Below are 25620 nucleotides of genomic sequence, written 5' to 3'. Positions count from 1 at the left end.
GTCATCAAATAGATATTTTAAGGCTGGGAAAGGATTTCCTGAGGTCATTAGCATTCTTTTCATGTGGCATAACAGCACTGTCCAAGAGTGAGGCAGTAATCCCTCATTTTGAGAACCCTTTAAGGCACATCCTCCAGAACACCGCACTGGACTCGATTTCTGTGAAAACTATTTCTCATATTCTTCTCACAAAGCAAGTACTTCTGAGGGTATTGCTGTTCTGATGAGACCACTCTGGCTCTCCACTTAGCTGAATTGCTCTTTACACTATTAATTTGGTCAGCAGAGTAATTTAATAATTTTCCATATGCAGACAACAGAAGCTGAAAATCAGTTTGGTGTGCTGGAACTACTAATCATGCCTTTGAAGGTGTACTCTAATAATGTGTGTGTCTAAACAACTTCAGACCTACTTCCCTTCTGCATTTTGAAGTATTCCTGAGCTGAAAAGAATATATTTATTTTTTTACCCCCTTTAATTTCCATATGTTAAATTTACAAACCTAATTAATGCAATTTCTTTCCTGTAGGTTCCCTCCATGATGGCTCAATTAGAGTAGCAGTAGAACTCTGTGGTTCAATATTCAGGCCAGCTTCATAATTGAAAACACATTTTCTTCACAAAAGCTGCAGCTGGTTTGGTTCTGCTCATGCAGAAAAGGATATAACCTTGCATAACATAGGAAATGAACGGTTGAGAGAGAAGCCAAATTCAATTTCAGTCAGATATTTTGAGGATAAGTCCATGATCTATGGAAGCAAGGGAATGAAAAGTGTGTGTATGTGGAAAGCAGCGTATTCAGCACTCTATTAATCACGGCTAGCCTGGGTGCTGTTGTGTGCTGTTGCGTTAGCACTGATTCTAGTACAGAGGCTGGAGAGCAGCCAAGCACTCCAGAAGTTAACCTCTTAAAGACCCTGAGCTGCTTTCTGTTGAATAAATGTAATTTTGTGGTCAGAAATAAATGCTTGTGATGTAGCAGGAGCTTTGAAAACAACAGCGTGGCAAAGCTATTACAAATTGCTCTGTGTTGGGGAAGTCAACAGCATACATCAAAATCCAGAGCTCGCCTCGCGCTGATTTAGGCCCAGAGCTTTCCTGCTTTTCAGTGGAAGTCCCATTAAACCACTCCGTGTAACAAAATGAAGTCAATCTAATATTTTTTTTTGGTGGGTAATTGTTTTCATTTATCGTCTGCCCTGCGGGGCGTGGGTGGTGGGTAATTTCCTTTGTATAAAAGGAGTATGGGGATGGTTTTGTGCTTCGTCTCGATTTGTTTCCCGACGCTCGCAGGGAAGGGAAAGAGGCACAGAGCGTCCTTTTTGGGGTAACAGCAGCTCAGCAGCCGTTCATTTCTTTGTTTACCCGAGTGTGTAAATGATTATTTATTTATTTTTTGCTGCCTTGATTGCAGTTTAAACAACATCTTTCCTGAAGAAGGTGATTTAAATATACTTCAGCATCTCAAAGGCAGATGTGCTCTCCCTGATGAGCATGTAGGAAGTTTGCTGCCGGCATTGGGCTGCAGGGTGCTGGGTCAAAAACATCCCTGAGAGAAGAGACATTTCACTCTCCAGACTGATGGACAGAACTGCAGAAACTCTCAAATACAGTCAGAGCCTCTCCTGTATGTACCTCTTTCTCCGTCCCATATTGATATGTTTCTGGGACAAACCTCAGCTACTGGGATAGCATACGAGGTCCCAAACCTGGCATACCCCCAGAAACAAGCAATAGGCACTGTGCATCTTCTTGAAGCCCTTGCAGTTTCATCTCCATCCCATCCAGTGTGCAGGCAAGTTGTACTGAGACAGCACTTACTACTCAGATAACTTTGGGGAGGATCAGCCCAAATTCTTATTTTTATATAATTGACAAAGTGCTGAAATGTCTGTTGGCAGCTGGTGGGCTGTCTATATTAAGGCTCGCTATGCTGCTGCCACACGTTCGGGTGAAATGCTAACAGTGGTGGGAAACTATTTATGCAAAATTCAGACAGGCAGCACTGTTTCAGTTCACAGTGTCAGGAGTATCTTCTCATCCTTTTAAAAAAAGAGAGCTTGAAGTATGCTGGAAGGAATGAGGATAGGAGGGCTGTGCTGGGCGAGGTATTCTGCTGAGTGTCATTATTATCCAGTCCCTGTTTCTCCAAATACAGAATTATTTCTGTATTTATTACAAAATTACTATGAGGCTTCACACGAGCCAGTGCTTGGTCTTGCTTTCTTGTAATGGAGAAGCAAGAGGGTAAGCTCAGCATAAAATATTAGTGAAGGGGTTCATTTTGGTATTTATGTGCAGGTGGATTTTGCACAAAGGCAGTTAATGAGCTCATTCTTGCAGGATTCCTCTGCCCTATTTTTTAAAAATACATAAACAAAAGCTTGCATCACCCATAAGGGAGAAAAGCAATTGTGGGTTCTAGGTCACTGTTCACAGAGACAGGAGGAGAGGCTCCTTCTTCCCCTGCCCCATTTTGCCCCACCAAACATGGCTGGGCTGGCTGCAGAAGATGTTCTCTATCCCCCTTCTGATTACTAATATGAGCAAAACTCTGCAAGTGAACTACATTTCTGCAGCACTCTTGCTGCTTGACTGTTGACTCGGATATTCCTACAGTCAGTCTTGCTAGAGTTACTTCTCTATGACACCAGAAAACAACTGGGAGGGTTTAAAGAATGTGTTAGAGGGGCTGGGATGCTGGCATTATCTGGATTGTCCAGGGGTGTCCTTTATCCTTTACGGACAGCTCTAAGCTTCCACAAAGCAAAGTCCTTACTTCCAGGGCCAGGATCTCCTTTAGTTTGTTTTACTTAACAATACCAAAATCTCCAGTAAAACTCTACTACCTCATTACATTACAGTATATAATGTGAACTGATGTAAATATATTATAGAAGTTAATACATTTTCATGCTATAAAGACTGATAGAATAATTATGGAAGGGAATTTTCATGACATTTGGTACTTTGATTCTCCTTTTGCCATGCACATCTCTGACACTCTGGTTCCATGTCATACCCAAGCCATGCCAGCGTGGGACTGACTCTGGAAACTGTTCCTGTCCCAGCCCTGGGTGCCCACCTCCTCCAAGGTGCTGAGTCTAGCAAAGACACAGGATGAGTCAGTTCAGTTTGCCAGCAACGATGGAAAATAAATTAATCCTCTCCTGCGTTGCTTAGTTTTTTCATCAAGTCAGTGAGCTGAATCATGCTACAACAGTGTGATCACTAGATCTGAGGGAAGAGAAGCAGGAGCCTGTGGCCTGAGGCAGGAGGAGAGAGCAGGGCTGCTCTGTTTGGTGCCTGCCTGATGGATAGCTTAGGAGTCGAGTGAGAGCAGGAACTGAGAAATGCTGCTCAGAAATGTAGAGAGGCATGAGGAGGGAGACTCAAGGGTTATCAAAGGATCCAGGATAGGTTCAGCAATGCTAGCAGACCCACCGACACAGTGATCTGAAAGAAGGGTAGCAAGCAGTAAAAGCTATTTAAACAAAGCTGTCATTCCGCTGTCAATATCTTGAGGCACATGTTGGGCTGGGCTGTTTTACTGGGAAGGAAGATCAAAGATTGGAAAAGCAACAAGAAGCTGTCCTGTGAGAACAAGGGAGCTGAGCTTTCCTCAGGGGATGGCAGCGTTGTTTGTCTGGGAAAATCAGGATTTATCTGGGCATGAAAGGAAGAGAAGGTTTCAAGGGTTCAAGGTTGCAGCTGTTTCACAGTGGAGGGCAGCAGAATTGAAAAGTTGAGGGATTTGAGTCCCTCTTAAAGCTCTCATCTTAACTTGAGGCTATTCCAACAAGTTGGTGTGGCAGGCATGCTCTTTCCTGGTTGCACACCTATGCACTGCACCCGAGCAGCTCTGTTGAACAGATTGGTATTGTATCCACTGTGAAGTTCTTATTTTGGTTAAAGAATTTATAGCACAGCTAAAATACACGCCATATGCTTTAAGCAGCTGCGCAGGAATCATTTAATTTTAATTTTGCTTTTTAAACCTTTTAATTGCAGGAAACAGAAAAAACCCTGGGTTTTTTGCTTTTTCTTCTGTCAGCTGCAAATAAATTAAGTATATGTTTTGATTAATTTATAAAACTAGAATGTTATACTTTTAACAATTAATTTATTAATATAGATACCTGTTGGTGTGAAGAAATGCAAACCAAGCAAACTGTGCCCCTGCCCTTCATGCTTCCTGGCCCACAAGCATGGAGTGTGTTGGAGAGGTGTTGCATTGCACCACCTTAGCAACTGATGGACTGTTTTATATGAAAGAGCAGCTAAGTTCTGTTGTAATGACTTCAGAGAAGACTGATGCTATCGTATGGCATTACGAATGCTTGCTCTAACTGCCATTTCATTCCAAGACAGCTATTGAAGAATATAGCACAGCTTAAAATAATGGTGCATTAATGAGTTGTTATCACACCTTTCCCTTTGTTTAATATGTTTCTTATAATTCTTAATGGCATCTTGGTAGCTTAGAGTAATTGAAGACAAATGAAAAAACTTTGTGATGCAAAATAATGCTAACAGAAGATGTGTAAGGAAGCTGTAGGAATGAAGGGGGATGGGTATCTCATTAAGGGTATCTTAAAATGCAGAACAGAAAAGTAACTTATGTTTTAAATAACTATTTTTTACTTAGTTCCAGATGGGGTGCAGAACAGTAAAAGACATACCTTTATGTTAAGGTGACTAATGAGATTGAGAATTGCAACTGAAGAGCAATGAGGATAAGCAGAAGAGTTAGTCCTACAAAAGTAATATTTAGTATAGTTGTGTGAATGCTGGTGTTTGAGACCCTGGGTACCCAGTTAATTGTACTGCAGGTAAAGCACCAGTACTTTGGTTAGTGCCCTACAGACACAGAAAGCAGTGTGATCCCTTCACTAAGGAGCTCTTCTGGGGATGCCTAAACCAAAAGGAAAGCACAGCAGTGCTGAGTGATCCCAGTTGATCTGTCAGGAACAATACATCGTGGTCTTGTGCCAGTCTCATGGTCTGCAAAGGTGTTACTGTGCTGATACCCATAAGTTCAGAGAATTTAGTGTCAGTGCAGAATGCACAGGCATCTGGCAGTCCCAGCTTCCTTGCAAAGAGCTTTATCTTCCTGTTTCATCTTCAAATCAGAAATACAATTGTGCAGCCTTCTGTCTGACTGCAATGGATGAGACAGTACAGCACAGAAGAGCAGTCAGTGTCTGCAAAGCTGAATACAGAATCCAGGTGATTTGTGGGGCAGCATTTACGTAGGGAAGGGTGTCATTCAGCATCAGGGGTGAACTCGGTACCCCGAGCAACAACTCCTGAAAGCACTTGACCTGGATAGAGGGAGGCCTGCCCTCCAACCAGTGTCTCGCCGTGGCTCCCTCCATATAGTTCTGGTGATACTGTGAAGATGAGGAGTGTGCTAAGGAGGGAGGATTCCTAGTGTCTCATTTCCCTTATCTCAGTATAGCGCCAGTGGTATTATCAAGACAAATAGGATGCCAAAACTTAAAAGTGAACATATGTATATGGGGGTGGTAGGGAATACAGAGGTCACTGTTGTTTCTTTCTAGTCAAAGAAGACATAATGGGGCCTGGTTTAGATAAATTAAGATTTGGAGCTCAGCTCATGTCAAGACTATGCTAGTGTAATTATAAGTTGACTTCTTTCAGGGTCCCTAAAGTTTTTAGAGTCAAATAAAAATGTTCAGCAAGAGTTTTATAATGTACTTCAACTGTTTGAATGTGAGCTGATCACAGCTGATCCTTGTTGGCTCCTGAAGCAATTTCACTTAGATTTGAAAAGTTTTCAGTGAACTTCCAAATACTTACTTCCATGTCATTTCCGTGCTCTGTTCCTCTGTTTCTGGACTTCATTTTTATTTTGCCGTTTTTCATGTCTCTTTCATCCATTATTTCCTTACTCAGCTGGAAGCTGGCATGCTTACATCATTTTTTTTCTTTATCCCAGGTGAAGTTGTCACACTTTTTCTAAATTTTTTTTAAAGATATAAAATAGTTGTGGTGCTCGTTTTTAATAGACCTTTAAACTGGACAGATTGAGGGTTTTTTAACCAGTAAATCACACTGCTGGCTCATGTTCAGCCACTTATCAATTAAAACCCCCAGGTCCTTTTCTGCCAGACACTTTCCAGCCACACTTTCCCAAGCCTGTAGCGTTGCCTGGGGTTGTTGTGGCCCAAGTGCAGGACCCAGCACTTGGCCTTGTTGAAGCCCAGACCATTAACATTAGCCTAACCATCCAATCTATCCAAGTCTGTGTGCAGAGCCTCCCTATCCTCATGCAGATCAACACTCCTGCCTAGCTTGGTGTCACCTGCAAACTTACTGATAATACACTCTATGTCCTTATCAAGATCATCCATAAAGATATTAAACAGAAACAGTCCCAACACTGAGCCCAGAGGAACACCACTTGTGCCTGGCCCCAGCTGGGTTTGACTCCATTGACCACCACTCTTTGGGCCTGACTGTCCAGCCAGTGCTTGATCCAACAGATCATATGCCCATCCAGGCCATGAGCAGCCAGGTTTTTTTATGAGAGTTCTATAGAGAATAAGGGGGAGGTTAAAGGTCTGGAAGTCCCTGTGATTTCCAAACAGTGTTGTTTCAATTCTGTTTTATATTTCAATCACTGTACAACTCATAGAGATTGAATAAACCATAACATTTATAATACTTAGGGAGACTATAAGTACAAATGCTCTTTATTAAAATGTGAAAAAACTGTAATAGGAAAACAGATCCATCCTGTTATTTCACATAAAGGCAAGCATTTAAAATGCTTTGGTTTTCATAAAAAGGGCAAATGAATTTTTCAAAATACAGTACAGAACCACTTCAGTAATGCTAATTGTATTTAATAATAGTAATTTAAAGTTGGCTGTGCTCTGCTGAGCAGCAGCAAGAGAAGACTGTATGTGGGAACATTAAAGTCCAGCAGTCTAACATATGGTGTGCTTTGGCCTTCAGCATCTGTCTTTAGGTATCCATGAAATGTTTCAGCTGCAAAAGTCTTTCTGATGACTGCCCCCTCCTTTCTCACCCATTCTCAGAAGGTGTCTGATAGTCCCAAGCATTGATTTACAGTACCCGGTGCCTCTCTGCCTTTGGCAGTTTGTTCCATATTCTAATCTCAAATACTCTTCGTGAGAAAATGTTCTAACTGAATTACTGATGTTCTCATTCCCTAATGAGCATCAGTCCATCTGTGATTGCTCAAACTCAAATTAATAAATGGGTTATTCACAACCATCAATCCCTTGCTCTGCAGCACGTCACATACCCTGTGAGATTCCAGTGTCTCTCTGTAGCCTTTCTTGGTAAACTCTGAAAGACAAGCATGGCCAGCATTTCTGGAGAATTTATATCTGCTCTCCACATCCTCCATCATTTTGGCCTCTGCTGTTTGTTTATCATCTTTGCAATACTTACCTTTCCCCCCTTCCCTCCCAATTGATAAGAATAAGTTGCAAATAGGTCATGTTTCAGTTACACTGCACCTCCAGTGAGCTACAGAAATTAATCCAGACTGTGTGTGTGTGGGGGGGGGGGGGGTTGTAAGCAAACCAGGAATTTGCTTGTTTCTCTAAATACAGGTTTTGGTGCTGCAATAACTTGTCTCTTCACAACCTCTTGCTGTATCTCTCAGGATTTCATTGCTGCTGCCAACTGCTGTGTGGATGCTTTCAGCGTCCTTATTTTCCTCCTTGAACCCTCCCCTCAAATCTTTTGTTGGTTTCTGTGTTGTGCATTGCCCTTCTGTGTAATTTCTACAATTGTCCTTGTCCTTTGGTTTTCTGGCCTTAATCCTGTCCGTAATGATCTCTACAAGTCACTTATCAGCCATAAGACTAATCTATACACGTCACGTGGCGTTCCTGCACTCTGCACTCTGCGTCTCACTCCCTCCATTATTTTAATCATCTCCATTGTAGGTTGTTGGGTTTGGTTCTTTTTTTCCCCACCCCCTGCCAAAATCCTTGCCTTTGCAAAGTCATTTTTGTTCGAAGTAAACAGAAGTGGCACCAGATCTGACCCCTGCAGCACCCTCCTGCTTATCTCTCCTCCTCCCTGCACCGCTTCCTTTCCCTGGCACCCTCTGCTTCCTGTGCCAGAGCCCCTGCCACGGGTGGGCTGGTACCACGCTTTCCAGTTCTGCACATCTCCCTCCCATATAATAAAATATCAAGATACTTTCCTGAAATACAGATACAGTAAACTCTGTCCATTGTTTCTGCCTTATCTACCAAATCAATAACATAGTGAAAGAATTCAAGGACGTTTTTCAGACAGGACCTTCCTTTTTTTAGTACATGTTGACGTACGCACCTTTAAATGGTTTCATAATATTAACTGCCTTTCAAATACACAGAAGAATTGATATCAGGCCTTTGTATCTGTAGTTCTTCAGATCCTTCCTTGCTTTTTATTAAAATATGGGAATTACAATCTCCATACTTCTAGTTCCCTGATTTCAGTAGGCTGCTGCAGAACTGTCAGGCTTTCCTGCTTCGCTTTCTGTCTCGTTCTGCTTTGGAAAGAAAACTAATTAAATGGACCTGGTCCTGAGCTGATTTGGTTGTTTTTTGTCATTATTTAGTAACTGTAACTCCTCTGTTTGTTAGTACCTTAGGAAAATACGTGCTTACCAAAAAAGTTGTTGTGGAATAAGTGTTTTATTCTCAGAGCTGTAACACTCTGTTCGTCTAAAACAAAGTTTTAGATGAAAATACATATTTAGAGAGAAATAACAGATTGTGTGGGGTAGTATTTTCCCTCACCTGGGCTAACAGCTTCTTAGATTGGTACTGTGTGTATTACAAAATACAAAGAGAAGCTGGTCAGAGAAGCCTGGCTTGAACTCCTGAGTGTAAGGCAGTATAGACTCTATGGGTCTGTGCCTCAGCTGTGTTAGAAAACTTACTTGCATGAAGAAGACTCACAGTTGTTTGGTGTTAAGTATCACAGGGTGCTCAACAAGTACAGCTTTTCATCCTTTCATAGCTTTAGTGGAAATAATAGAAAAATATATTTGCCATGATAAAGGCTGAGCAGGATGTCAGGAGTGCACGTGGTTCCCATTTGTTGTGTTTGATCTTAATAAGTGGCAAAGGCAAAGAGTTGTGGAGAAGAGAACCTGACTGGCAAATACTTTGCTTTTGATAAAGATTTAAAGAAGTACAATAGACAGCAGCATTCATAAAAATACTGATGCTTGCTATTGTGCTGAAACAGGACTTTCAATTACATTCAGTACCAACGTCCCAGAAATATTCTTGCAAGGCTACTTCTATAGAAACTACACAGGAGACACGAGTTCTCTTTTTATGTATAAACTAGTTTTACATGGAATTTATTAATTTATTTTTATAGCTCTGAGTGTAAAAGTTGTATTGGAAATCTAAAAGCCTTCTTTTCTCATCACTCCTTTTAGATTGACGCATTGGGTAAAAGAAGTAAAGAAGCAGAGGCAGCCTTCTTGAATGTTTATAAGAGATTAATTGATGTTCCAGGTAAGCAAATTATTTCCTTATTCTGAAAAACTGATGGCTTATTAGCATGAATGCTACTGGGTGTTTTTTTTCTAACCTTGATGAGGTACATATGGTTTTATTCTGAAACTGATATGCTCCAGTATTGCTTCTAATGGAAAGAACGCTATAACTGAGGCACATTTTATGACTTCTGTTAAGACTGTTTGTTGTGTTTACATTTTAATATTTGTATGAATCATTTTATATTATCACAATATTGCGTGATTCTCAGTAATTTGTTTATTAGAGGGTTCCCACATTTTTAAGAAAAAAAGATGCATCTTGAAGTTTTATCAAGAGGCAGCAATGTACTTGTGAAGCACAGAGAAAAAACAAACAAAAAAAAGCCTTACTGAAAAGTAAATCAGTACCAAATTTCAATTCTATTCAGTGTAAGTGTAATCATAAATTCTATTTAAAGGCCTTTAATGTGTATGTTTTCTGCTTTCCTTAACATTTGGCATCACAAGTTCCCAGTTAATTTCTTTTGACATTTTGCGAGTCAATTCTTTTCACAGAATCACAGAATTATTGAGGCTGGAAAAGACCTCTGAGATCATCAAGTCCAGCCTATGACCTAAAACCACCACACAGGCTAGACCATGGCACTAAGTGCCACATCCAGTCTTTCCTTAAACACCTCCAGGGATGGTGACTCCACCAGTTTCCTGGGCAGTCCATTCCAATGTCTGATCACCCTCTCCATGAGGAAGTGCTTCTTAATATCCAATCTAAACCTGCTCTGGCACAGCTTCAAGCCATACCCTCTCATCCTGTCACTAGTTACCTGGGAGAAGAGCCTGACCATTGTTTTTCTCAATGGTAGATAAATACTTTCTGGACAGATTTTTCTTTTTGCAACTGTTCCCAAAGATGAGAGGGAGTTAGGAGTCCAAGTTTCCTCTTCCAGATCTTGGACTAACTGAGCTGTTGGCATATGACTCTGTGTGTATGGAAGATTTTATACTTTTATGAAACACTGATATATTCTATATGTTACTCTAAATACAATAGTCAAAATACCTGAAGAGGTTTGGAGGTGTAACAAAATCCTTCTTCAGGGCTTTGAAGGCCTCAATGCAAAGTGCACCCTGGTCTTACCACTAGTTTTGCCATTTATGTAGCACATTTCATGCATGATTCAAATAAAAATTAATGTTTTAATGTTTTGTTTACAGCTTATCCAGTTAAAAGGGCAGTGTTTTTCAGATGCTCAGTCAGAGCTAACATGCATATTTTTAAATGCTTTCACATTGACAGTTGAGTAGTGCCCAGTGGCACTACCTGCTGTGTTAAGTGCAGCAGATATAGAGAGATGCAGGGACCTACCACACTCATCCTAGACCACTGTTGCCTCAGAAATGTTGTTTTTTAGGATGATCAGCTATGGTGTGGGAATTTTCATTTGCTTGTTTCCTGCTCATAGTCTTAGTAGTGCTTCAGAGGTGAACAGCTTCCTTTGCACGTCTGCCTGTGCCATGGGAAGAGGTGGACAACTTGAGAGGGTCCTGAGGTGTGGGCAGTTTGCACTGGCATGAGAAGGGGACAGGCTCTCACTCCTCTGCTTTGTGAAGGAAACCCCTCCATGGAAACTACCCAAAGTACCTGCAGCCTGCAAGTCCTCCAGTCAGTGCTAAGGGAAGAAACTGTAGCCCCTCCATCTCCACAGTAATGCAGTCCAGGGTGTTAGTTCCCTGCCATAATTTGAGAGGCCAAGTAGGTTTGATTTCTAATGGTCTGGTTTTTTTCATGACTGAGTAGTTGTGTCAAACGAGCTGTGTGGGATCCTTTTCATGCTCTCGTGCAGAACCTTTTTTTCTGAACCTTGGCATTATCACAGGTGCTGGGAATTGAACAGCAACGTCAGACTGAAGCCTTAGGGAGAAGGTTGGACATATATCCCACCCATGTTGTATGATCTAAATGGTGAGGGACTTTGTCAGTACTTCTTCGCAGGAGAAAGAATTTTCTCCTTTCCTTCACTTTCAAGAGCAAAATTTACACCCCTTCATCCACACTCCACAATCTCTCTCTTGTCCAGCCTTCCCCTGCACATGCTTTATGTTATGTGTCAGAGAAATATTTCTTTGATATTCTTACTACATGTAAAAAATTGAGCCTGGCAAAGTTGTGAGTGTGATGGAGTCTGTGGGATTAGAAATACCTACAGGTTTTAGTCCCATGCTAGATCTGCAGGCCTGAGAGGCAGGCGAGGAGCATCCTGATGTTGCTAAAAGCAAATTCCAGGTTCTGAAGCAGAAGTCTGGCTGGTCTTCCAGAGCTGTGCACAGGTATAACAAATACTTGCTGGTTACAACACACACTGCAACGAAAAAGAAAACAGCCATTAGAAAAGTATGGCACTGGTATTCCTCACAACCTGGTAGGGCAGAGTTAGGGGCTTGCTTCATTGTGTTGGTTTTTTAATTTCCTTCCCATCATATGAAGTCGTTTGCATTGGGTATGGATCCATGGAGGGCTTTCCTTTATACGAGGCCATCGGTATTCATTTATCACATGTTGTTTTGCCTCTGTGTGGCTCTACATATCTTTTGACCTGTCCATTTGGTATTTCAAATATTTAGGTACACTTTTAGCTCCAAAATCCTGCTATGTTTTCTTTTCAGTGTGAGAAGGGAGCTATGATGTTTTGAGAAAGCTATGACTGGAATGCTGCAGAGTGGTTATTTAGCATTAAGCATCACTGTTACATTACAAGGGTGCAATTTTACCAGACTTTCAATATCCTTTATAGGACCATATAATAATTGCAGCTGAAGTCTAATTCCCAGCAGCCAATTTTATGGTTCTTGAGGAAAGCATGTCTTCCTCTCCTCAGTAATAATGTGCACACTTTATATAATTAAAAAGGGCTTCTATTTTAATTTTACTATAAAATGATCTGTATTGAAACTCCAGCTATGGTGGTTTATGGATTCAGCTAAGTTTAATGATTTTCTTTTCTGACTTGACCAGAGTTTTCACTCAGGCTCACCAGTAAGGAATTTGTGGGAGGGGTGGTATTTTACTTGTAAATTTTCGTATATACATCAGGGTTTTTTTCTTTAAAAGATAAACCAGACCTTTTCATAACTCTCTACATCTTTATCATACTGTTAATACAGCATTATCGTTGGTTTGTGCTGCAAAATTCATCCTTCCTAAAGGAAAGTACATGTCAAGGAAAACATTTTGGGTTATGTACATGTATACAGCTGTAATTCTCACTCAGATCATTCTGTCTTGCTTGAGACTGAATATTTTTAATTAATGCAATTAATTTCCTCATTTAATTGCCTTATTTTCAGTATGCAGTAGAGAGCTAGAGAAAAGTGAAAGCTGCCACATGAATTGCACTAATCAACAAGGTTGTCACAACTTACCTTTAAAAATAATGTGAATGTTTTTAAGTAAAGGGAGGTCAGGTCTGTATTTTGAGGAAGCCTTTTTCCATCTGTACAAGATATATTTCTCTCTAGTGTTTTGTGTTTTTTTTAAATAAGTATATTATATTAGTACCCTTGGCTTTTAGGGTCTTCCAAATACTTCAAGTGAAATTAGGGCCCTGTTGTCTTAAGTGTTTGGAGGAGCAGGGCTGCCTTGCAGAAACACTATGTTCATCCTACTAGTTTTCTGAAGCTTTAGAAGAAAAAATATTAAGCATTATAAATACTAAAAATTAAATGTTTTTATCTTTTAGAAAGGAACAATGTTCACTACTTAATTTCTTTTCAAACAAAACTTCACTATAATTCTCAAGTAAAACGCAGAGACCCAGAGTGAATGCCGGATGACAGTATCTGGATACACTGGTTAAAGAGAGTTTCACTTTATGCTGTGTCTTTCTTAATGTGCAATTACTGCACAATGCCACACTTGCATTTTCACAGTTTTCAGTATTGCTCCTGTTCAGCCCAGCTCCTGTGCAGGCAAAGAAGAAACAGTTCTGCCTTTAGACAGAAAATCCGCAATCGTGCGGTGGCAACGATTAAACCAGTTTTGGGTGCCGTGGCTCTTTTCCTATAAAAGCTGATCATATACCTTTTGCATTGCTGCTAAGAGCTTGCCACGAAAGGGGAGCAGCTGAAAGCTTGTCTCCTTCCTGCTTTTCCCTTTACTCCAAGGTAAAATTTCCCTGCCCGACGGCGCGAACAGCAGCGCCAGCCCCGCCGCGCTCCGGCACCCCGAGCACACCCTGGCTCCAACACACGCACCTCCCTGCCTCCCCTCCTGCTCTCTGCTTGGCTAGAACCTTGTCCTAACCCTCCTCAGTGCTGTCTTTCCACTTGAGCCACAATACTGCATCTCGTTTATAGCCTGTACAAATAGAACAGGAATGAATGTTGGGCTTTTTCAGCGTATGCATGTTTGAGAATCAGGAGACGTTAACGCACGATGTTTGCTCTCAGTTTGGTGAGGACTCTGCAGCCTTCTGGGGCTGAGCCATAAATGGTATTCGTTCCTGCTTAATGGGAATTTTCTCATCAAGAAACTAAACAACTCCTACAGAGTAGAAGGGGGGATGTATGTGTGTTTTATTGGAGACTCTTCACATCTCTGTTGTGATCAGGTTTGCCGTAAGTCTGGTGCTGTATAACGTGCATGATGCATTTTTTAGCTCAGAGGCTCCACTATCTACAGAAAGTATAAAATATCAGAGAGGGTAAAGAGAAAAGAAAAAAAAAAATAATTTTTTAATGTGCCCTGTCAAAACAATTAAAAGCAATAACAATGAAAGATGGCTGAAGTGGAAATTTTATCTTTCCCTTACTCCCTGCAATCATAAATTGTATGCCCTGCCACGGGGGCTGTATCTTACTAAGGGGCAGAGCAGGCTAGTTCTGAGGGAGTTTTCCACACACCCATCATTACATGCAGTATTTTTGTTTACATATAATCACAGTTCAGCCTTGTAAATTCCAACTTTTCTTTTTTCCACCATTAGCTGAGGAAACACAAATTTCTTTTAAAGTAAGGAATCACCAATGCACAAAATAAGTGTTAGGGAATTACTTCTAAAGGCAAAAATGAAAATTTGTTTCTCACCCATAAAGAGAGCTTCATCCCTTCACCACAGAGCCCATGCTAGTAGCAGTGTCAGATGAAGTGCTTGCTGCTATGGCTCCATTTGCTTGTGATTATTTACAATTTGGCAAGACTCTGCAGACTTGTGTGGCTGTTTGGGCCGAGAGAAGATTTCCATTTGAAGTGTATTTGATCAATGTTCTGAGGTTAAAGGTGATACAAGAGAAAAACAGGTTTGCCTCCACCCCCCTGAAAAAATCATCTGCTGCATATGTTGGAGGTGATGAATGTGTATGAAGTTGTTGCATTTATATACATTATGTGGCTTGTTTGGATTTTTTTGTAAAACATAACATGAAACAGAAAGCATAAAGGTTAATGCCAGCCCTGATAGCAGAAGGTCTGTATAGACTTTTACATACCCAGAAGTTGCACGATGTGCTTGAATTGCAACATAAGCACACCCAGCCTCTTGTGCCTGTAGAGAAAAGCTGGATGAATATAAATTTAGGAGAGATGTGAAGAAGGGAGAAGGAAAAGAGGTTCACTGCAAGGCTCCATGTTAAGCATATCACAAACTAAAATGCTAAAAACATAGTTTAAAAAAGTTAATACTCAGAGCACCCTTCACTAGTATAATCATTAATTGTTTAGCAAAACTCTGTCTAAAGAGCAAGCCCAGGTTATATTATACCCTGAGTTTGTGGTATATCAAGGCTGACAATCAGCACAGACAATTTTTAAGAAACATTTCGTATTGTTACAAACAGTGTGAAAATTTTTAAGCCATTCCTGGTTTAATAATACGTGTTAAAATGGTTTCCTCCTTCCAAATAAAACATATTTGAATAAAATTGAAGATAGACACATAAAATGCAAAGGCATGTATTTCTGCCACCCCTAACTTTATAAGGGCAATGAATATTCATAACGTGCCTTTTCTCAGCCTTCAAGGGAAAAGAAAACAATATTACAGTGAATAGTCTTAGGAGGAAGGGAAATAAAGTGAACTTGCTCATGGACAACCCCCTCAGACAGAGCAGTAGGGTATCCTTCTAAACAGTCTTGAGAATCTGATAAAATGAAGCAGAAATTTGAGCATAGTTAATGCTTGAAATAGTGAAAAGCAGTAAATCCCTGGGGCTGCAGGTAGTCATTTAACTTGTGACTGTATCCCAGCTGCAGACAAAATCCCTGATTGCTTCACTAGCATGTTTAGACCGGGTAAAAAAACTGGAGTTGCATAAACATTAAAAATGCCCCAGTTCTGGGAGAGAAGTTGGTACAGTAAAAAAAGGAGGGACTGTAAATAGTTGGTGATTTTCCCCCAACTGTTCTGCGCACCTTTGCTTAAAGAAACATCCAAGGTGGGGGTGAAAGGGGCAGTTTAAATCCAGGCTGCAGCTGGGAGATGTGAACAGCATTTTGGGAGGGTCAGTGGTTGCTAATGTTTTATTTTCCTGAAGAGTCTGAATTGCCTGGGATGCTGCTCCAGCCCTCGGGTAGTCCAGCACTGAGCAATGTAGAAGTAGCTCATAATCACTTCAGCCCCCTTCCCTCTGGGGACTGAATTCAGAGACACAGCATAAAATACAATTTTGGATCTGTACTGGATGAATGCACACTGGCAGGGCATACTGTTAGCATTACATAGTTATTTTCAGATGAAGTGCAAAGTCCTGGCCAAATCCTCTCTTTGCTATTCATTCACTTTATCCTTATGTTTTGAAACTCATGTCAAAATAACTAAAATTAGCTCAGTTACCTGAGTATGTGGCTTGAAATTGGGCTTGTCTGATCACATACTTTTTTCTTTAGTTTTTCTCGTTGAATTAGTAATTGGATAAATTCCTTTGTAAAAGCTGGAATAAATATTGGAAGGGAGAACTATCCCTAAAGCATACACTTTAAAAAATTTATTGCGTGGTTGTCAAGCCCTGTTTTACTTGGTACGCTGGAGGCACGGAAGGAAGAGGGGAGGTGCAGATAAGGGGAAGGATGCAATGAACAGAAGCAGGAAGAATGTGCAGTATGAGAGAGAAGATATCCCTGGGACACTGGTTGTGTTCACCTGGAGGTGGTAACTGCAGCACCCTTTGAAAGCTGCTGCTTCAGGGAGTGGAGATAGAGAAGCCCTAACCCTGGTGACTGGAGAAGGGCTGCATATTTGGAGCAAAGAAGGCAGACTGTGGGTGTGATGGGGAATATTGGACTTTCCCTTTCTCAGCTGCAGGAATATGAACTGGCATTAGAATAAACCCCAGCTTTTGGAGGCTTTAGTGCTGGGCTTTTAGGAGAAAGAAAGGATGATTGTGGCAGAAATGCTTTCAAACATAGTGGAAGGTTCTTTTTTCGTTCTATAATCTCAAAGGAAGAGAAATGAAATTTAAAAGTACAAGTGATTTTCTGTAACTGTCCTTGCTTTGCACTGAGCTCAGTGTAGAAGCAGTAAATTCCAATGTCTTCAGCCATTACCAGAATATTAGTGATCAAACGGGAACATTTTCAGTGATGTTGGCTTCTCTTGTAACTCGTTAGGTCCTTTATAGTATAGAATATTGTATAACCTATTATGCATGCTCCACTTTTAATATTAAAACTTTTCTGATTATTTATTTTGGTAACTCCTTTGAAAATACAGGGGACTGCAGCACAATTCATTCAGGAGACAATAATTTACTCTGCCTTATTTGACTTTTTTGGATATGAGGGTAGAGATGCATCTCATAATCTGGGGCAGGGCCAGAGCATTTTTCTGTTAGTAGCCCTTCTAGAATGGGTAGGTAAATAAAGGATGTTTTAAAACAATACCCCACAAGATCTAAGAACCCCATTCTGGCAAAGGGATCTGTATAATTGTGGTCAAAATTTGCTCTGTACCATCTCGCCATTGTTCCACTTAACCCTGCAAACATGGGGGAGAACTTTTGCCATTATTAATGGGGAGGAAAGGCACCAGTTTGCTGTGACTTCCCCCCCTGTCCCCATGGGGAGGGGTCGGTCACATCAGGATTGCTTTTACTGCCTTCAGAGGTCGGCAGAATTTGGGATTCTGCTTTTTTTGCTGGTAAGGAAAATGAGAGTCCCTCACCCTCTTGTGGGCACTTTGAGTTCCCTGGTACAGCCTTAACAAAATGCTCTGATGACTGGAGGGTGAGAACACTGTGAAAAAGCGGGGGAAAAAAATAAAAGGAAGAAAGAGATCCCGCCGCTGTGGGATTGCTGGAGTAGGAAAATCTGTATAATTCTTGATTGAAGGGAGAACCTTTTCATGAAGTGAGGAGTTGGAGAGATGATGAGCTTTGTTTCAAACAGAATTACAGCTATAACTCTTCTGTCCCTGGGCTACTGGAATCATAGGGGAAAAGGAGGAAACCTATCATTTATTCCATGAAATCTTTGTCTCAGTCTCTCTAGGCTATTTCAATTTACCCCTGAAATTTCTGGGGAATAATTAATGAATTAATTAAGTATGCTGTGAGGTGTTTGAATATTCAAAAGCTACAATGTAATTATTATTTTTCCTAAAACACACTTTCAGGTTATTTTCAGCTACGCAAGCCTCCCAAGAAAGCACTTAACTGCATCAAAAGCTCAGAGAGTTTCTTCCTGCCCATAAACCAGAGCCTGTTCTCCGAGCAGTGAGGCATTTTGAAACTCAAGAGCGTCTTTTAACTCGGGGACGGAAGTGCCGTGACACGGCAGGGCTGAACTTCTGGCTTTTTTTAAAAAAGTGAAATCACGTCAATAGAGTTCAGAAAGATTTATTCCCCACCCCCCCCCCACCCCCTTATCAGTTTGTGTGGGTGTTTCTTGCCAGCGATCCCTGCGAACGCTTTGCTTACGATGTGGTTCAGGCAACAGCAACGCGGTCTTGTTAAAAGACACACGTTGCCTTCGACAAATTATTTTTAGACCCGAACCTTAGGAAACACATTTCCAGTGATGTAAAATATTAATTACCCCCGTAGAGCTGGCACGGTTTCATAACTTGCTTTTTTTTTTTAACGTTTCCACTGTTACAGGCCTGCGTTGAAGAGGGAGGAGGGAATTTAGAGGAGGGGGGGGGGGGAAAAAAAGTCCTTTTGTTTTGGAAAAGTCTCTTTCAGGAGCTCCATTTTAAGATACCAGATGAATCTATTCTACAAATAGAGGGAGAGCGAGCCCGCTGGCCCCGGGCAGGGAGGAGTGAGAGCATAATAAGCGCATTGTCTGAGCATCGCTCCGTGGCTGCGGGGGAAGGAAGGTGCGGGGGAAGGAAGGTGCGGGGGAAGGAAGGTGCGGGGGAAGGTGCCGGCGGATCCCGATCCGCCCGCCGCGATCCAGGCCGTGCGTTGCCGCTCTCCCCCCGCCGCCCGGGCCGGTGCCCGACGCGGGATCCGGGCAGACCCGCTCGGCCCCGTTCGGCTCCGCTCGGCCCGGCCCGGCCCGGCCCGGCCTCCCCCAGCTCGGCAGCACCTCCCAAGAGTCATTTGCAGGGCGCCTTCAATTGGAGAAACTTCCCTACCGAGCAGCGGCATTATATTTATATATATATATAGTATGTATATGTATATATATGTATGGAGAGAGGGGGTAACTGGCCGCAGTGCTCTGTAATTCGTCCATTTAAGCACTGAGACAGTTTTTCCGCCCGGCTCGGCTCGGCACGCTCTCCCCCGCAGCCCGCTCCTGCCGCCGCGAACAGGTTCGAGCGGCGATGGGAAGGAAGCTGCTCTGCTCGGGGGTGGGGGGGGAGCAGCTTCTCGCCTCCCACAACAAAACCAACCCCGGCCGAAGGGTTTTAAACATGAACTTCCCAGACTGAGCTTATTTTCCTCGACCTGAGGTGGGGGTTTTTTTTTTCCCCCCCCTCCTCCTTTTTTCCACCCTTCTCCTTAAATAACGAGGGTGGTCCCAGCATACTCTATATCGAGACAGCTTTTCATCAGTTGCTCATCAGCATGCTAATTGCTGTATGACTAATTATGCCCTGAATTCCAGTTGATTTTCTTAATGAGACAGCTGGGTTAATTATGTAATCGTATGATTACATTAGCCTAGAGTGCCCTGGCGAAAAGTAAGGCAGGCAGGAGCGTGATGTCATTGCAGGAGCTGTGCTCACAAGGGGGGGCATTCATTGCTGCCTAATGACAGGGGAGGGCAGCGGTACCCACAGTGCTCTTTGTGTAAACACTTAGATTGAATTATTAAGATCTGTGTCTTTTTTTCCAGCTTGCAGAATGAGGGAGGAATGGGTTTTTGTTGTTTTGTTGTTGTTTTTTTTTTTTTTAAAAAAAAGAAACTCGCTTGGGACGTGGTTATCGATATCCTGGCGCCTGGGTTGAGGTTGGGGTTGGTCTGAGCAGGGTGAGGTTGAGGGTAGTGAGGTGCTGCCTGTTGTTAGTCATGTCATGTGCTGTTTTGGCAAGACCCATCTTTGCGTTTCTTCTGAAATTGTTTGTAAGATACGTGGTTTATGTGCAGCAGCAGCAGCAAAAAAAAAATAAATCACAGAATCCCAGGGGTTGGGAGGGAGCTGGAAAGATCATCCAGTCCAACCCCCCTGCCAGAGCAGGGTCACCCAGAGCACATCACACAGGAACGTGTCCAGGTGGGTTTGAATGTCTCCAGAGAAGGAGACTCCACAGCCTCTCTGGGCAGCCTATCCTAGTGTTCTCCTGTGCTGCTCAAAAAAGATTTGTCATCAGGGCATGTATATGGTGTGAGAACAGTCTGAGAGATGTTCCTGCAGCTGCCTTGTGCTAGTTAGGTCAATGTGAAATGTTAACTGTTATAAAAAATAATCTTGCATAGGTAGTATTATTTACTTTGCATCTGTGTTCATTGTGACATGTCCATCCTCCTTTGTGAGGACAGAAGCCTCACAAGAGGACACGGTGCAGTGTGTCACTGTGGTGAGCACAGGGATGTGCTCCTTGTGAAACTGCACCAAAAGGCCAACTCATTGGGAAGTAAAGGCAGGAACAGGCTTTGCAGATACTGTAGCTCATTTTTCTCGTGTGGCAGCGTGGAGGAAGCCTTGTGGGGGCCTGGATCCAGACATGCTGGGCTGCCTACAACACGTGCTGCAAAGGGTTTCTTTGTGGGTATAGTATGCAACAAGTGGGTTAGGAGAGCAGAACAGACTAGGAAGTGATAGCAAGTAATATACCCAGTCTAGTATAAAAAGAGACATCTAATTTTACTCTTGGGCTATAATGATCTTGCTAAATGCTTCTAAAAGTTCTGGATGAGCAGATTACTTTTACCAGTTTTCTTATTTATCTTGTGCCTGGGAGGGATTCTGAACTTCTGCATGCTAGAAAAGATTAAATCCAAGACAGTAACTTGTGGTGAGTTTTCCACATTTAAGTCTTAAGTGAGATGATTTTACTCTTTTACACATTGCAGAACAGGCATTTCCTTCTTTGCCTCTCTCCATAAGCTAGTACCACTTGATTAAAAAAAAAAAGCATATGACTGTTGTTTGTGTAATGAATCGAAGGTTTTGGTCCATTGCTTCTCTAAAAATTCAGTGACCTCCTGTTAAATGACATGAAACATAATTTTTGTAAGTCTGGTTAATATAAGAAGGTATGCTTGTTCATGCATGCATATGTTGGGAAAAGGAGAGTATTTATATTTATTTTTTAATCCATTCCACTTCAGGTAAGAAGAAAGTCATTCTGACTGTAAGTTTTATACTTGTTTCAGATTAACTGGTGTTTATAAAGACTTGAGAAATCATGGGGGTTTAAGGTTTTTTTGAGATTAAAGAGCATGTTGGGGTTTGCCATGAGAAATGGAGTATTTGTCTCTCTGCCCAAAATGTCTTGGTCATTTTATTGTCATGCAACGATTAGTTTTCTTTAATGCAGTTTAGAAAAAGAAGGACTTAAGAGGTGCTTCAGCCATGGGATTTTTTTTACATGTCCTTAAGCAGTATTTAGTGGCTGCAGGCCATTAGTCCTTCAAATAGGCTCTAGTAAAGTTTGAAGTTTAATGCACAGAGACTGTTTTTACATTTTGTTTGTTCTGCCACTGTTTTGCTACTTGAACATTAACCTTTAATAGAGCTAAATTAAATATACATGTCCTGATGAATAATTATGAGATTGCAAGCATTTTCATTTTGTACATAAAGCTTCTCAGGGATTGCAAATTTGACTAAAGGTTTAGTCATTATTCACCTTATAATGCCCATTTTATTTTTGTCTTTTAATTCTTTATTAATTTAAGTATAAAAAGCCTTGTGTATTTGGAGCAAAATACCTCTTGTGGGAGTCCTGGCTTTTTACAGTGGGCACTTTAAAACAAGGGAGGTATTGCTGGTTTGAGCCAAGATGAAGTTAATTCCCTTTTTACTGAGCCCCCAAAATTTTGTAAAGTTAAATATTTTTTCTGGTGGCATTTTAACACTTTTATAGAAATATCATAGCTGAAGCTTAAGATCCCTGCCCAATACGTTTTGCAGTTCCAGTAACAATTTAAGACACGGGTAGATTGAGACAATCCAGCCTTTCTTTATGTTCAGCAGATGGATGTCCTGGACTAGCTCTTTTGGAGAAATGCTGAGCTGCAGAAGTGTGACAAAATGGTCATTCCAAACAAATGGGTGGCAGACCTACATGGGAGAGGGGTGATGTTGTCACAGCCCCTACCTTAACTGGATCATACATAAATATTGTAAGGCCTTTAACTCGTGCTACTGCTGTGACTTAAGCTTTATATTTAATTCCTTACCTATACCCCCGTGTCTCTGCCACCATAACATTTTAAGTTTGATTTATTATAAATATTTTAATACAGATAATAATGACGAAAAGTATTTGGCCTAAAAAGCATAAATGAAAAAGCTATGTAGTCATAAACTATGTATGTACAGAGAACAGATGACAAGCAACCTAGATTTTGTATTATGAACAGGGTAATGCCATAAGCTGTTGAAGAACTGAAGTAACAAAATGCAGCAGGCAGCTACTCCTAATGTCTCTGAGCTCAACATAACCCAGTACTATTCTTTTATAAACTATGAAACAACGTTGGCATATTGAAAAAACACACAGGCTCATGCTTAATGTGTTAACAGAGGTACAATAGACTTATTATGTGTTTCCAGAAACTGAGGGTGGTCTGAAAAATTAATGACTGTGGTGGTTGAAAATTAAGTGAACTCCCTAATATATACTGTTGTTGATCCACTGAGTTTGGTGTTTAGCATTCCTCAACAGGAGACTAAATCTTTGCAGCCATTTCACAAGAGATGCTGGCGCCCATAACAGAAATGTATTCAATAATCTTTTGGAAGCCTATTGGACTCCAGAGTTTTTCTATCCTGACTGAGTACAAGTCCCAGAATAAATCACATGTGCAGACCTCAGGTGTCTGCCAAGGAGTCTCTTCAGCAGGAGGGGACAAACATCAGAGAACTAATACTGAGATGACGTTCAAAATAATTTATATTTTATTAGTAGGATAAGGAAATGATGGAACGAGAGTCACAAAACCTGAGGTTCATGGAATTAATTACATCCACACAGTATTTCAGATTATTAGTGATCTGTCAATTAGAAAAAATATAGCTCAGATCTCCATGATCAAATAACCTTTTTGAGGTCAGCTGTGCAGGAGGGCACAGTTTCCTTCAGAAATTCACTCCCACAGAAGCAGAGCTCTGTGAGAGACACTAGGACACTAGCTGCCAGGGAGCCGTGCAGTTTGATTGCTTTTTACCCCAAAATTCTCATTTTGCAAACAAAAACTTGAAACTTGATCATGACAGTCTTCACCCAGGGGCACTGCCCCATGGATTAATGTCAGGATGAGGACCTGCCCCCCAGTTTAAAGGGTAACGTGGATACAATGAACTATCTATATTTTTTGAAGTTTGCAGGATATGAGGTGAGGAACATACAGGAATAATAACTCAAAGTAGGGCCTTACTGGCACTTGAAATGGAGATTATTAGAGTGAAAAAGGACACTTGTGCTCTGAACTGCTAGAGTTGCCGAAGTGTTCATGTTATCTTACATTTTATTTTACTGTTTCTTTTTCAGATCCAGTTCCAGCCTTGGATTTAGGACAGCAGCTTCAGCTGAAGGTTCAGCGTATGCACGATATTGAAACAGAGAACCAGAAACTTAGGGAAACTCTAGAGGAATACAACAAAGAATTCGCTGAGGTGAAAAATCAGGGTAGGTTACAAACGTGTTTTTTGTCAGCTTTTCATGCACACTGAAATCTGAAGACAGGGATTAAATTCCATTTTATTTCTTCTGGGTGGGGTTGACAGTAGCATTGAAATTTGGTGAAATATTATAGTGTATTATAGCTACTTCTGTGTTTATGCATATAGACGTGAGTTTGGGAAAGCTCTTTAGATTTCTAGAAAAATTTCATCTTCTGTAGCACCAAGTCAGAGAATGGAGCTGTTGCTGTGTGTATTTAGTTGTAGCCTTCAGCACTACCTGACAGTTACACGCCTGACTGAAGTTATGTGTAGACATTTTATGAGAGATGGTGCTACTACTGACTTCAAGCTGGATGTGGGTGCTTGTAGGACATACATTTTACACAGGCACACACAAAAATTCAGTGTTTTACACACATGTCCAAATCTGTACAAAATGGAACTTTTTCTGTACTCTGTTTTTTCCTTATCCAAATCTGAAATGTGTTACTGGAGCACATTCAGCATACATACTTCATATCTACTTTAGAGGCTATCCATAGAGCAATGTAGATACAAGCTAATACTGTTTAATTATTTAAGTAATTTTTAATGAGACCAGAGTAAATGAAAATACATGAAAATCTCAGTGAGATTTAAAGCCTGTTGTCTTTAAGACTGTTCAAGTTTTCTTGTGATTCAGAAGAAGGTTTCCTGCATCAGGAAACAACTTTTGCTCAATTGTACACATAGTGGCCTACACATGGAACTTCTCATCTCCATCTTTAATACTCTGGGTGGTGGGAAGGTAAATTGTCTCAGACATTTGGGGAAACAGAGATTTAAAAAAAAAAATCTGGAACTGTTGCACCAAAGCAAGTAACATTAGAAGGTACATTAGCAACTAAGTTGGTTCTTCATGGTTACATCTCATGTTCAGTAGGAGCATATATCCAGTTACATGTTTTGTTTCAACACCTACAGAGAAGACAGATACCTGCATGGAAGTGTTCAGGCTGGACTGCAGAAGATGTCATGTGGGAGCCATAATGCTCTAAGCCTGACAGTATTTTTGCTGGAAATGTACAATAATTGCAGTTCACTGTGCAAAGTTTTCCTGAGGCTGTGCATCCTGTATATCCAGGGGTTCATCCCAGAAAGTGGAAAAGATCTTGGCTTCCAGAGTTTTTTGCTGCAGCCACTCATAAACTGGCATTTTTAAAATTTACTTTGGTGTGCACCAGTTTCCTTTCTGTTTTGCCACTGTAGGCTTTGCATTGTTTTTTACTCCAGTGCAATGGTTCTACACTCTCTTTCAAACAGGGATTAAGATGATATCCAGGGAGAAGCCTGTTGATAGCTAAGGGTGCTTTGATCAGTTAATCTCTTTGTTTGGAGAGCTGTGTATGAGCTATAAGATGCCTGTAAGAACTTCTTCCAAAACTGGTATTAATGGCAGTGACTAACAGCTTCAGCTGACCTGAGCACTAAAGAAGGCACTTAGTTCCTCAGACAGTGTGGAGGATTAAACAATGCTTGTCCAATGCATCCATTGTTAGGTACCTAAAGGTAAAAACTGATTTTGTTACAAAAGTCACATTTTTCTCCCATGTTTGGGCACTTCTTGTATTCATTTTTGTAGCTTTGTTTCCTTTTAAAATGAAACATTCAACCTCTGTGGAGATGCATTTCCATGAGGTTATTTCACTCTGTTTCTCTGAACACATTTACAGACTTATATCTGAAAATAACTGGAGCCAAGGTGTCTCCAGTACAAAGAGTGCATCCTTTGCACATCCTTTTGTCTATGTGAAGGAGCATCCTTTGCTTATTCAGGAAAAGATCAGAATTTGTAGTACTTACCAGATCTCAGAGAAGAATTTCCCTTTGCTTAA

The 25620-nt window shown here is 41.1% G+C and overlaps 1 protein-coding gene across 10 annotated transcripts in view; it reads left to right on the top strand.

Moving 5' to 3' along the window:
* The window catches only part of CUX1 (cut like homeobox 1), a 278864-nt gene that overhangs the window by 114440 nt on the left and 138804 nt on the right, over positions 1 to 25620 (top strand). For all 10 annotated transcript variants that reach the window (XM_051635435.1, XM_051635434.1, XM_051635428.1 and 7 more), the window contains 2 exons: positions 9450 to 9528; positions 23613 to 23750. In XM_051635435.1, coding sequence (XP_051491395.1) covers positions 9450 to 9528; positions 23613 to 23750 — 217 coding nt within the window. The remainder of the gene's footprint in view (positions 1 to 9449; positions 9529 to 23612; positions 23751 to 25620) is intronic.

Source organism: Apus apus, chromosome 18 (assembly GCF_020740795.1).
Source record: "Apus apus isolate bApuApu2 chromosome 18, bApuApu2.pri.cur, whole genome shotgun sequence".
NCBI classification, from domain to species: domain Eukaryota; kingdom Metazoa; phylum Chordata; class Aves; order Apodiformes; family Apodidae; genus Apus; species Apus apus.
This window is presented reverse-complemented; position numbering and strand designations above follow the sequence as displayed.